This window comes from Geotrypetes seraphini, chromosome 5 (assembly GCF_902459505.1).
Source record: "Geotrypetes seraphini chromosome 5, aGeoSer1.1, whole genome shotgun sequence".
In the NCBI taxonomy this organism is placed as follows: domain Eukaryota; kingdom Metazoa; phylum Chordata; class Amphibia; order Gymnophiona; family Dermophiidae; genus Geotrypetes; species Geotrypetes seraphini.
Window position 1 is genome coordinate 203,432,971 of NC_047088.1, and position 14,590 is coordinate 203,447,560.

Here is a 14,590-nt window from a genome sequence, read left to right on the forward strand (position 1 = left end):
GGTCTGAATGGATGTGGGGCCCCAAGCAAGTGCTGAATGGATGGATGAAAGAATCTATATTTAAAATGAAATGGTTTATAAAAAGAACACTAAGAAAAAAGCCTGAGCACAACATCTGGAAATAATTAGTCAGAGACCTATAGCAGTCTCTAGCATAGAAAGGGGGAAAACAGCCCCTCCTTTTCCTCTAAGGCTGACCAGTTTTTTTAGGTGTAACATGAAACTGTTAGTTGTTCAAAGCAGGCTGAGAATATCTCAGCACCCTTTTTAACAAATGCTGATTCTCTTAATATACCTTTGTAAAAAGGATAAAAGGAATATTGGATATGTTATAAAATAATAATGTATATTCAGAAATGAATGTAAACAAAACAAATATGATTTCTGAAACTCTTAAACATGTAGAGGAATTTTCTTTGTCTAACTTTTAAGACCACCTCTGTTAGTTTTGATTGGCCCACACAGCCAATGATGTCATACTGAACTTAAGGTATATAATGGGGAGCTTCGAAATATCGAGTTGAGTTCGTTATCAGAAAGCCACCATTTTGGCAACTATAACGACCTCCCGCTAACACAACTAGCCTTTTGATATCCATGATTGAAAAAATAAAAATAATTAAATATTTTGGTGAACCTTGCGTTATGTGTCATTTCCATGTTTTTGTTATTTTTCACACCTTGAGTGAAAGCTAGCAGCTTAATTGGCAGCTGCAGCTTTATGAGTGCGCTGGTGTCTCATGGTCCATGCTCAGGGTCCAAACTCTACTCTCCTAAACAAACTATAGATGATTCAAAACACGGCCTGGTGAAGTTTTCTAAGTTCCAGGATATTTCTTGAGCCCTGAAAATCAATCCCATTACCACTTGCAGCAGCAGCTGCACTGTTACAGGTTTGTGCAAACTTCAGTGTTGCCTAATGCCATCAGTATGCTGGAATTGGCACTGGTCCAGGACATTGTAGCAGTAGTGTCCTATGCCTGAATCACATCCTGTGCGACTTGCTCCCTAGCACCATCCCCAATGGCCACCACAGGGGAGACAGTGAACAAGGAGCAATTTTTGCACCCCATATCTTCCTTGTGCCCTATGTGGCTACAACCCTGCTTTGTGGATGAGATGCTGAGTTATAGCAAGCTAAATATGAAGCCATATTTACAGGGCCAAGGTATGGAGACACCTGGAACAGCAGCTGGATTTGGGACTCAGCCTTCCTCAGAAGCTGTAGATATAGGAGAGTCAGTGGCTATACTGCATGTGACATATCAGTGCTTTCTTCAATGCAATTGTCCTAAATCGGAGATACCAGTTCGCATCTCCTTGTATGGAGACATGGTGGCTTCTGTCTTTCAACATTCTCTTCAGCTACTTCTACAAATTAACTGAGCATGAAGCAACATGTAAGAATCAAGGGGAGTAATGGCATGTAATGAGTACTACCAGAAAAAGTGTACATGGAATAAGTTTAGCCCAGATTAAGGATAACCTCCACTTAGGGAACAGAGTTGCAACTTTGGAAGATTGTCTGAAGACCCCAAAGAAAAAGGCAAGGGGGATGCCTACTCCCTCCTGCCAATTTTTGGGGGGAGCAGGCAGGTACCTTTGGGGCAGGAGGGAGTAGGCATCCCCCCTACTTTTTTCTTTGGGGTCTTTAGACAATCTTCTAAAATTGCAACTCTGTTCCCTAGGTTATCTTTAATCAGGGCTAAACTCATTCCATATACACTTTTTCTGGTATTACATGCCATTACTCCCCTTGATTCTTAAATGTTGCTTCATGCTCAGTTAATGCCCACTCCCTCCTGCTACCGGAGGCCCCCATCCCCGGAAGTTGGAAGCAGGAGGTACTAAAAACACTTCCTGATCTTGATCCTTCCGCAACGAAACTGTGTCTTAGGCCCCTCCCCGGTGCATCATGTGATGTACAGGGAGGGGCCTAAGGCCCTGATTGGCTCAGATGCCTCAGGCGACCTGGGTTATTTACTGGATCTATTGTTTGTTAAGAAGATTCAGGATATGTCAGATGCAACTTAACAATTCTGCTCCTACTTAGCCCCTGAATAGCCAGATATCTGAATAAAGGAAGAACAAGATTCTATTGGAGAGGAAGACCTGCACTAATCTTTGCCCAACAAATTACTAGGGCCATAGTTAGTATAAACTGTCAGTAAGGGATCCAGATGCACTATATCTGAAAATTGTAGAACTATTCTGAGATTTTCAGCAGCACTATGCAGATAGTGCCACTGAAAATAATTACTGACTGCCCTGTATTATACACACAGTGCTGGGGTGGAGCATGAGCGGTCTCAAAAGTTATCCAGATAGCGACAATATTCAGCTTGCTATCTGAATTACTTATCTGGATAAATCAGAACAACTTTCTTCCCTTATTCGTTCATTTTTAGTGGCACTATACAGAAAGTGCTGCTGAAAATTCTTGCGACAGTCTCTGCACTACCCATATAGGACTAAATGCAGTAAATGGTAACCAAATTTGGGCACTGAAAAAAAGATGCATACTGAGTGTTCTATAAATGGCAAAGTTGATTTAGTTTAATACTTAATATACCACTACAAAATGAAGTGCTATAGCGGTTTACAATTCTAAAAACAGTTCATTATAACAAGTTAAAAACATCTCATTGTGTAACAACAATTATTATTCTAATTATTCCATCACATCTATAGGACCCACCTCTAATATAATAATCATCTAATTGCAACTCTCATTATCAAATCCACTGATTAACTATATAAAAGGCCTCATTCTGACTCTCCTTACTATCCATGTTATAATGTTCATTCCACAATACAAAAGTTTTCAGGAAAAAGCCATGTTTTCAATAGCTTACGAAAACCCAAGTAACTTTCCATTGATTGCAATTCAATTGGCAGCTTATTCCACAAGTTAGGTCCAGCATAACATAATGTTCTTTTCCATGTTCCAGTCAATCTAACTTTATTCAATGATGGTAATTGGAGAAATTTCTTCTGAGATGAATGCAGAACACTTGTTGGAGCATATTTATAGAATAGCGTGTAACACCAGGATCCATACCCAACTTTTGGTGTGAGGATTTATACCAACTAAACCCTTGCATGTAAATTTTGCACAAAACCTCCAGATTCTATAATACTGCATGCATCTTTAGTAAATGCCTCTGGCTCACTCTTGCCTCTTACACAGCCACACTCCCTTTTCAGTTACGCGCTAAAAGATTTGCAAGTACATCTGCACAGAATAGTGCTTAGCAAGATGTACGCTCAAATCCAACTTGTTGCCAATGAATGCTAATAATTGAATGTTAACTCCCAATTATTGGCTCTAATTGTCTGATTACTCAAATTGTGTTGGCAAATCGGGTGTGTCCCTAAATTTGCATGTGTAACTTTAGGCACCATATACAATGTGTAGAATCCAGGGGATAGTGCCATGGCAGAGTAAGGGTATTCCATCCAGTTATACAGATAGCAAAAAGGATGCCTAATTTAAAGTGCTCATCTACAAGTACATGGATAGCAACTAAATACCCTTACTACCTGTACTGTGACAACAGTCGCTGTTCTGTACATATAATCAGCATCATCACTTCTGTGGATTTGAAGAAAAGTATACAAGCGTGTGTAAGGGGTTGCTAATAATATGTTAAATATTCCAGTGCTGCAGGTGGCATTTAAGTTCAAACAATTTTTATTGATGACAACAGATACCACAGAACAGCATCACAACAGAATTCAGCAAAAGAACTAGAATACATCAACAATGCAAATAAAGCAATAAAGATCCAGTCATCAAAAGTTTTGTATCCTCCCCCCAGCAATAAAGAACCCCCAACTCCCCCCCCTCCAAAGCACAAAGCATACAAACTACCAGGTAAGAACAAAAGAACATGGTAACCCCCCAGGCACGAAAGTGATCCTACAAGAATCAAAACCCTTCCCTCCCCAAGTCTCCCTTCTGCCAGTACAAAACTACCAAAGAAAGCTGCAGGTAAGTAGTAAGAACTAAGAACCACAACCAATGAAAAGGTACACCTCCCTACCACCCCACCACCACTCCACAGCACCCACAACACCTACCCAAAACTCCTCCCCCAGAGCCCCCCCCCCCCCGCACCCAAACCAATCATTGAGCAAGGCTCCAAAGTCTACAGCAACTCATCAGAGCTCATTAAGCAAAATATTATGTCCTTGGGGATGCAACTGCTCCAAATAAAACCTCCAAGTTTTCAAATAGCACTTTCTTCCCTTCCACTTCCCACGAACATCCCTCACCTCCCAACTTGCTAATTGATGGAACATATTACGCCAGTGCCAATAAGAGAATGTTGGCAGACAACCAACATTGCAATATGCACTTACGTGCCACCAAACACATTTTTCGACAGAGCAGAGTGGGAGCAGCGGTCAAAGTCCCAAATGCCCTAGGGACATCCAAGACCAACTGCAAGATATTACCCGCAATAGGCCTCTTGATTACCCATTGCATAAAGCCCACCACTCCACACCAATATTGTCAAATTCGTGGGCAGACCCAAAAGGCGTGGTCCAAGGTGTTGCTAGCTTCCTCACATTTCAAACATATGTCAGAATCTATGCCCCCACTACGATACAGTTGATGCTGAGTAAAATAACCTCTCAACAACACTCTATAGTAACATTCCCACAACCATACACACTGTGTCAAGACAGGAAGACCCTGTATATTAACATGAAAATCCCACTGTGACAGATCAAGGGCCAATGCAGATGGCATTTAAAAAACAATGTTGGCCAAGGGGTTTAAATACTTGTATTAATCTGCACATTTCTATAGCAGACATTTTTTTCTTGCTAAAATTAAATATCATCCTTATGTTTTGAGCTTGATGTATTAATACTAATTGAATCCTAGAATAAAGTACTTTATATTATTTGTGGACACTGTGTGCTACTTATCATTACATTAAAATACACCTTTATCACAGTATGATTCCTGATTAGTCTCATTAGTATCTCATGTTTCTTCTACTGCCTGACTCGATAACAGCATATTACCACAGCTGGCACTTCATCATTGTCATATTGTGTAATAAATCTATAGTCTTCAAAGGTACAGCTACTACACTGTCAGGGACTTTCTTTATACTGGCTAAATGAAGTAAACCATTCCCTATTGTTCTCCATACTGTTTGTTATAGAGCAGTATTCTTCAACCTTTTGACACCTATGGACCGGTGGAAATAAAATAATTATTATGTGGACCGGCACCGGTCCGCAGACTGGCAGTTGAAAAACACTGGGCTAAGTCGTGGGCCATACCCAACCCATCTCCACCCAATCTCTGCCCCAGACCCCGCTCCCATAATAGTACTAATTGTACAACCATTTTTTCCATTCATTTTTCATACACACACACACACACAATATAATCGTATTAACAACATATAATGGTTAATCACTAAATGTACACTGTATGCTTCTCAATATTCATTCCTACCAGAACACAGATAACCCTATGCAAATACAGGACCAAAAACTAAAAGTATTAATATATACAAACAAACCCTAACATGCAAGACTCTGTAGTACAACCCCAGAGGAAAAAAAACAAATGCATTTCTTCCTGAACAGTGCAAAATAGAAAGTAGATGTAAATCAATCACTAAATTCAAAACTAAAATCATTCCCCCTACCGTCGTTGTCTCCCTCCCTCCATGCTGTGCCTTGCCTTCTGATCTGCTCCCGCATGGCTGTTTTATGCTGCCCCCGGTGTTATCTCCGGGCCGGCTCCTTCTTCCTCAGTGCTGCAGTGCACAAAGCCATGAACAGCGGCTCCTTGCATGTCCTGCGACTCAGCTGGAAGCCTTCCCTCTGACGTTGTGAGAAGGCTTCCGATTCAGGTGCAGGATGCGCGTAGGAGCCTCTTCCCACGGCTTTGTGCACTGCAGCACTGAGGAAGAGGGAGCTGGCCTGAAGACCCTCCTCTTCAACTAAAGGTCACCCTCAGTCTACACCCAACCCCTTAAACCCCACCTCTACCCTTCTTTCTCCATTCTAATCTTCTGCCAAAAATTTCTGTATAGTCCACTCTCAGCCTATACTCAAATAACTTGTATCTAAACTAAACTACTTATATTTAAACTACTGTTTTTAATTTGCTGTATAGTCCCTATATTTACATTGCTGCACAGTCTCGTATGTCCAAGTATTTAAATCTACTGTATAACCTTGTATGTCCAATTCACTCCATTGTGAATGTTTACTTGTAAACCGTTCTGAGCTACTGGGAGGGCGGGATAAAAATCTAAATAAATAAATAAATAAATAAATAAGACAACGCCGCATCGATCACACCGTGGACTGGCGGCTGAAGAACACTGTCTCGGGCCAATGCACATGCTGGCCCTGTGGACCAGTAGGAAATTTCTGTGGACCGGCACAGGTCCATGGACTGGCAGTTGAAGAACACTGTTATAGAGCATGAAATATTCACTTTCTGTATTCAGTAACTTCTTTGTATTAGAACATGGAAGAATCCTGGATTTTTAAGACTGATCACATCACAAACTTTTCTCCTGGGTGCAATGTCTCCAAATGGGTTAGTTTGGCACACAGCATGACAGTAATGAACCTCATTCTTAAGCCAGGCTATAGAGAATATGAACTCAGTCTCTCAAATTTACTACTAACATGCATTGTAGTATTTGCATCATACCAAAGAGAGTTTCTTTCTGATGTTCACAAGATGAAACATATATAAGCAACCTATTCAGATACATGTGTGATCATAAGTTTATATACCCCTGGCAAAATTTGTAAGATGTGTACCATTTGTGGAAAATAGAAGTGATCCTCCAAAACATTTTTTGATTCAGGAATATTGGTCAGGTGAAGCTATGTAGCATCACAGAATTGTGTCTGTCTTTTAGTAATCATAAGGATAACTGAACTCACACCTCTTCTCATGGACGCTCACTGGTTGTCTGTTTCTCACCATATAACATTTAAAATTCTTCTTCTCACTTTTAAAAACAAGACTAGAATGCTCCCCGGCATTCATCATTAAAATACTTATCCCACATAATACACCACGAACACCAGTCCAATCATCAAAATCTCCTATCCATTCTGTCAGTGCAACAAATCTTTTATGACATAACATGTAAATCCATATTTTCCGTTGCTGCCCCCTCCTTATGGAACACTATGCCTCAACATCTTAGGAAAACTCTATTATAAAGTTCAAATCCAACCTTAAATCATTCTTGTTTAAAGATGCATATAATATATAAGAAAAATTACTTAAGAAAGGAATAATTTACATCCCCTTTCCCATTTGTGTTTTCCCTTTTCTCTTATTACATTTTATTTCTTTCCTTTTAGCCCTTCTGTTTCATGTCGGTTGAATGTTATCTTCCTTCTACCTGATATTGTTTTTTTTTTTTTTTATATAAAATCAATTTTACTGTAAACCGTTTACATATTTTTTAGATGGCATATCAAAAATTAAATAAACTTGGAACCTGAGCAAAAGTTTACATATCCTTGGAAATCGCTGAGATTTTTGGTGATATAAAATTAATTAATTTTTTTTTTTTTTAAATAAATGTTTCGGTTGACAACATACATTCAGGTTGACACACACAGGTTGAGATGGCAATGAAGGGTAAGTATTCACATGTGTCATTTTTTTATTGTAATTAGTGTCTGGGTATAAATAGTTGATTAATTTCTTAGTTCTTGAGAAATCCTTGTGCATGTCATCCAGGATTGTACAGACATTGTTGGTTACTGAAGCATGGGGATTCTATTAAAACCAAGCCACAGTCAAGTATACTAAGAAAGATTTCAGACACAACTGCAGGAAAATTTGTAGAGTTGCAAAGAAACACCTACAAGCAACTTCTACTGAAATACAGGCTTCTCTGAAACAAAGTAGTGGGCTGTTTCAGCATGCACAATAAGGAGATACTTGAACAGAAATAGGCTGCATCATAGAGTTGTAAAAAACAAACAAACATTGCAGTACCAAAGCCACAAAACAGCTTGCTTATAATATATCAAACAGCACCTAGAGAATTCTCAAAACTTCTGGAATCAAATAATCTGTGTCTGAATTCAAAAGGGCCTGGGTAGGCACTTGGAATCTCTCAGAGAGAGAAAGAGATAATGGTTACTGCGGATGGGCAGACTAGATGGGCCATTTGGCCTTTATCTTCCATCATGTTTCTATGTGATGAGGCCTAAATTGAAATTTATTGTCACAAACATATATGCTATTCAGAGAGAAGTCAACAAGGCCTATGAAAAGAAGCACATCATCTCTACTGTGAAGCATGGAGGTGGATCTCTGGTGCTTTGGGAGTATGAGAGTTTCAGCAGCTCGAGAAATTTAGTAAAAAATTGATGGCAGGATTAATGCAACATCTTATCAGAAAATATTGGAGAATTTGCATTCGGGATCAGCCAAGAAGCTGAACATGGGGTGCACTTGGACTTTCCAACATGACAATGATCCACAACATAAGGTCAAGTCAACTCTTCAGTGGCTGCAGCAAAAAAAAAAATAGTTAAAGTTCTAGAGCAGCCATCACAGTCTCCTGCCCTCAACATCATTGAGTCACTTTGAGAACACTAACATGCAGTTCATGCTAGACAACCATGGGAGGGGCCTTAGGTACCTGGACCAATCAGGCCTTAGACCCCCCTCCCCGGTGCATCCCACAATGCACCAGGAAGGGGCAGGCCCACCTCATTCCGATGGAGGTGGGCTTGCCGGCCAGAGGGAAGACCCGGCTGGCCGGGCCATCATTACAGTTTAGAAGGGGGATCCGGGGAGAGTGGGGGTGTTAGGAGGGGTGGGGTCATCACAGAATCTATGATTGGGGTTTTGGCAGGAAGGATTGGGCATCCTCCTGCTGGTTTTGTTCGGGGGGTGTTTCCTGCAAGGGGTTTGGGCATCCCTCCTGCCACGTTCATTCGGGGGGGGGGGGGACTGGTGGCTGCAGTCACTTAACTTATCACAGCAAGGAGATCCCTTGCCATGATAAGCTTAGCGGCCGTGTCTATAATAACTCGATTCTCTACCCAGCATCTGTAACGTGGACGTCGGTTAGCGAATCGGGTTTACTTTAGGCAGCCTTAGGCCTGATTCTATATAGGACGCCCGTAAGCTTCTGAGACTGGGCGTCCTATACAGAATCTGGGCCAAAGTGTACATTTTTTCAGTTTAATTTAGGGATCACTTGACTCTAGCCCATCATAGGGCTCCTTTGTGTGATAGGTTCTCAAATGTGTTAAATAATATGAAATGCTCAACACTAGAGCATGCACTGTCCACAATACACTACTGAAATCACTCCGGTCTTAAAGTCCACGCAACTAAAGTATCAAAAATGCACAGTCCATTCAACCAAAGTATCAAAAATACACCCTGGGAAACTTGAAAATCAAATAATTAGGCTTATCTCAGTCAAGCATCAGTATGTTCACTAGTTTGCTCCATTTGACAATGGCATACTGATGCTTGACTGAGATAATCAGCTTGAACTTAAGAAAATCAAATTTTATTTCAACCAATTGGAAGAAAAGCATCTGTAACAAAAGAGGAAGAAGCCCATTGAGTAGCATGCATTTATTGAAATTGCCTAATACTAATTGAAATAGCTTTAAAATTATGATTATCTCACTTTATTCTTTTCTGCTAGAATACATTTTCCTTGCTTTTGGTTTTCTGTCAGCTTTTATTCAGGAGCCACTCTAGATAAGAAGGCACAATTGGTGACTTGCAATATTTAGAGTTGTGTGTTGGCTTTCTTGGGATTCAGATTTCTTATCTTGGTAGACAGCAGGCTGGCTGGGACCACATATCATCTGGCGCCTGTAATGATTGCATTAGATTTGAACTCAGTTTAAAATGCTAATACAATGGGAAGTGAAAGGATAAGTTGCCATGACAACGAAGTGTTCAAGCTTTTAAATTACCAACAGGGGAGGACAAGATGTAAAGAACTAATTAGAATTGATGTTTATGAGACATATAAAGAGAAAAATATTATTGAAAGGGGAAATGCAGGAGCTGAGAGCTGGATGATAATAAAACCAAGGATTGTAATAATGAGAAATACTTTTAACTATAATCCTGGACCAAGCCCAAGTCAATCAGTAAGGGATCTTTTGTGTAACTGGTTGGCATCCCTCCTATCATGGTTGGAGGGGGAAGGCTTCGGGGGTTCTGGCAGAAGGGAGTGGGCATCCCTCCTACTGATGTTGGGGGGGGGGGGTTCCATGCCTCAGCCGCTCAGCTGATCGCGGCAGGGGTATTTCCCCCCTGATCAGCTGAGCCGGCAGCACTCCTCAGAGCTACGGCTTCGGGGACCACTGCCAGCTCAGCTGATCGGGTATAACTTCCCCTGCTGCGATCAGCTTATGGCTGCTGCAGCCTGACTTTAGGATCCCATGGCAGCATAGATAAGATGGTGAAATGTAGACTAGGGTTTTCTGGGCCTACATTTCAGCCGCCTATCTTGGCTGAATTAGACACAATTTTGTAACCAGTGCTTTCGAGTGATTAACACATGATCGGCGGCCGCTTTTTAAAAAATTGTTTTATTGTGATTTGAAACAGAGGCAATACAATCAGCAAACAAAACAGTTGTGCTCAATGGAGTTCAATGAAAAAATAGCAAAAGGTAGCAACTGATAAATGACATGAACAACCAGAGTTCAATTCTATATTTTGAGAATTATATCCCACATACTCACTTCCTCACAACATTTGCTCCCCCAGACAAACATTCTCAGACATTCCCCATCCAATTCCCAAAAAAATTTAAAGGAGATTTTAAGCCCCTCTTATCATCCTTGCAGCACTAGTGAAACAAATATAAGAAAGATCAGACATTATAAATGCGGTGGCTATAAGTTTTGTAAAATTAATGTTGTTAACTTTTTTCCTGAACCCGAATGATACGAAAAAAATATAATCTCTAAAACTACAGCGATTGTATGTAACAGTGAGTATGTAATATACTATATTAAGTGCCAGTGCGATAAGATCTATGCCTGAAGAGAGGAAGAACAGAAGCACCTCTGGTGGAGTATTGTGCCACAGACAAACACAATTTTGAGTTTAAAGTGTTGGGTGATCGACAAGAGTGAAAAAAAGTATGAGAGGGGGTGATTGCAACAAGTTGCTGTTGCAACACGAGCAGAAGTGGATATATCGGTTAAATTCTATGCACCCCGATGAGTGTTTTTTTTAGTGTATGGCATCTGAATATAGTATGGAAGTATATAGTATAGTAAAATTACATTAAAATAGCATAATGAATTCACAGTATATTAAGAATGAACTCATTATGTGAGCATATGATCCTTTTAAAATTTAGGGGCTATTCATTAATTTGGACAAAGAATAATGAATACCTCTTTATTATTTAAGTGATATTTTCTAAATTCTTATATGGATTTAAACATGTACGAGGAGGTTAGAACTAAACTAAACTAAACCTTAGGTTTGTATACCGCACCATCTCCACAAGCGTAGAGCTCGGCACGGTTAGAAGATAGCTATATGACCTTTTTAAATAGAAATACAAAATGATGAGACAGTATAAGTTTCAAGTTTTATTAAGGTTTGTTGTACATGAATGTCCAATACTTCAATGCATAGAACATATTAAAATAGGGGACAAAAAAGAACAGTTTTATACAATTAAAAACAAAATATATACATACTAATAAATAATTGGTACAAAAGGTGATGGGGATGAACTACAATCTTTAAAGAAAGAGAAGAAACATTTAGGGAAAAACACATATAGTGGGTAGCACAAAAGAAAAAAGAAATAAGGCAGAAATAATCATAGAAAGAAGATGAATTTATGACCTGCCCGTAGGTCTAATTAGGATCTAAGATATTTAATGATTGATAGATTATACTATCTATATTTCAAATGCATCCTTATACAGGAAACTTTTTAAAGAACGCTTAAATTTTTCTAAAGAGGATTCATTACGTAAATATATTGGTAAATTATTCCAAAGCTGGGGTGCTATAACTGAGAAAATAGTAGATCTCCTGGTCCCTTTTACCTTTAAAGAAGGGACAGTCAGTAAGTGTTGTTCTGTTGATCTAAGTGCCCTGCATGGAGAATACGGTATCAAGAGACGATCCAAAAATATCGGTGCATTAGATTGTTGAATTTTAAAAGTTAACAGTATAATTTTAAAAGTTATTCTATGTGTAATTGGTAACCAATGAGCTGCCTGTAGAAGTGGTGTAACGTGATCATATTTTTTTGAATTAGTAATAACTTTTATTGCTGTATTTTGTATTATCTGTAATCTTCTTATTTCTTTTTGGGTTATACCATGGTATAAAATGTTGCAATAGTCAAGCTTGGAAATAATTAATGAGTGAATGAGAATGTTAAGAGCTTCTGGTTTGAAAACTTTTGATAAGGATCTGATGAGACGTAGCTTATAAAAGCAATTTTTAACCACTGAACTAATCTGGTCATGATATTTTTGTTATTGTTACTATTTGGAATGGAGTGGGAAATTATCTAGGAGTATCTGTGATGAAAATTTAAGATCATTTTTCCATGGAAAAAACATTACTGAAGATTTTGTTGTGTTCAGGGCCAACAATGTGAAAGAAAAATAAGCAAGTAGATTAATAATATATTGTATGGTGAAATCATTAAATAAATCCAAGGCAAATACATACGAGCACGAATGTTATGCTTTTTTATTTCATATCATTAAAATGTTGAGGTATTATAGAAAGTTCATAAATATCACGTCAATAAATTTTAAAAAAAGATGTTTTAATATGTTTGTAATGTTAGTTTTTAATATGTCTTACAAGATTTAGTTTTTGTCATCTGCTTTGTTGTCCCCTACATTTTGTAATTTGACTGATGTGTACATCGCTTAGAATTTTGAATAAGCGATCAATCAAATTTATATTAAACTTGAAACTTGTAACATGTGAACATTTGTACATGGGGGTAGTACACCGGTCAGGATTTGTCCTGACTGGTTTTTAGTGAGGGATGACGTGTCTTTTATTGATTGGGTAAGATGACAGCATCTATTTGGAAAATCGCCACCATCTTGTAGAGGGAGCACAATCAGCTGCAAGCTTAAGACGTTGGAAGCTTAGTAAGTATGTGCAGACAGTTGTTAGGTGAGTTATATTATGTTTCAAATGAGTATTAAAAAGTAAATTTATGAAATAAAGTCATTTTTTAGAAATTGATGTAAGCTAAAATAGGAAATGTGCAGGCTTTGAAACCTTTTTATGATATCATTTATTAGGTATGAGCAAGCAGAACGTTGAATGATAAATTAGATTGCAAGTTTCTAACCCCTGAGAAAGCTATATCAGTGAAACAGCAGAGCTCCTGTTGGGCCAAGCTAAGTACTTTTGCAAAATTTCTTTAAATCTGTATGTATAAATATCTTCAGCATAACGAAAAATAGCCTTTTAGGAGAACACCTGTGGACTAGTGATGATATTCATACCCCATTGAGCACTGACCAGTTGGGGTGTTTGAAGTTCCAGGTTTATTCACTAGTGATATCAGTTGACTGCTTTCACTACACTTGTCTCAGAGTGTTGATGTGATTTGATCTTAGTTGAGCAAGTATTGTTCCGTGTTAACTGGATTTGACATAGTGTCAATAAATCCTTCCAAAGCCCGATATAATAGACATTCTAGGCGGGCTCCTGCCGGGAACTGTCATGTCTCAAAATGAATTAGTATATCTGGCTGGCCACCTCGGCAATCCGATTATACCAATGGGCATAAGAGGCTGCTCTTTCCGACACCCAATGTTGCACCAAAAGTTTTATAACTACCAAGACAGCCATGTATATAAACTTCCGCTAAGGAGAACCCTGCTTCCATCAGCATCCGTTGGTCCCCAATCAGTAACATGCCATAATCCCAGGGGTTAGAGCACGTCACCATTTGTTCAATAGTGGGGAGAACATGTAACCAAATTTCGTAGCAGGCCATTCCAAAAAAATGATGGATTAGGATTTCTGAAGCTCTTTTACATATGGAGCACATCCCCCCTTCCCATAGACCCAGACTCCCTGGGCCTGAGAAATATAAGCCCTATGTAGGATTTTAAATTGCATTTCCCTAAGATCTATTGTGCCTCCCATAGTATGGATATGCTCAAAATAGTCTAAGAAAGATTTCCTATCATACTGAACAGCCAATTCCTCCTGCCAGATGCTCACCAGCCTGTCCAAAGGCTGCACAGGTAAGCCTTCAATATTTTATACCAATTAAAGAGCTTATTCAATTCCGTTGGGACCTGCAAGAATTGAGTGTCCAGGACCACAGAGCCAAACATCCCCCAACTTTTGTTGTAAAGATCCAAAATAATGGCGTACCTGAAGGTAGGTCCAAAAATGGTGTTTAGGCAAGGCCCACCATGCCTGCGCCTGAGCAAATGTAGGGAATTCCCTGCCACCCAGATCCCAAAGATCCTTCAAGGTCCTGCACCCTCCCCCCTCTGCTCCCACAGCCTGAACCATGACCGACCAACCCCTGGAGGAAAGTCCACATTATCCAGCAGTTGT

General features: G+C 39.3%; 1 protein-coding gene across 2 annotated transcripts in view; it reads right to left on the reverse strand.

Annotated features, from left to right (window-relative positions):
- Window positions 1-6,358: 6,358 nt before the first annotated feature.
- The window catches only part of METTL5 (methyltransferase like 5), a 46,575-nt gene continuing 38,343 nt past the window's right edge, over window positions 6,359-14,590 (reverse strand). For both annotated transcript variants that reach the window (XM_033944173.1, XM_033944166.1), the window contains one exon: window positions 6,359-8,534. In XM_033944173.1, the coding sequence (XP_033800064.1) occupies window positions 8,528-8,534 (7 nt within the window). In that variant the 3' untranslated portion in view covers window positions 6,359-8,527. The remainder of the gene's footprint in view (window positions 8,535-14,590) is intronic.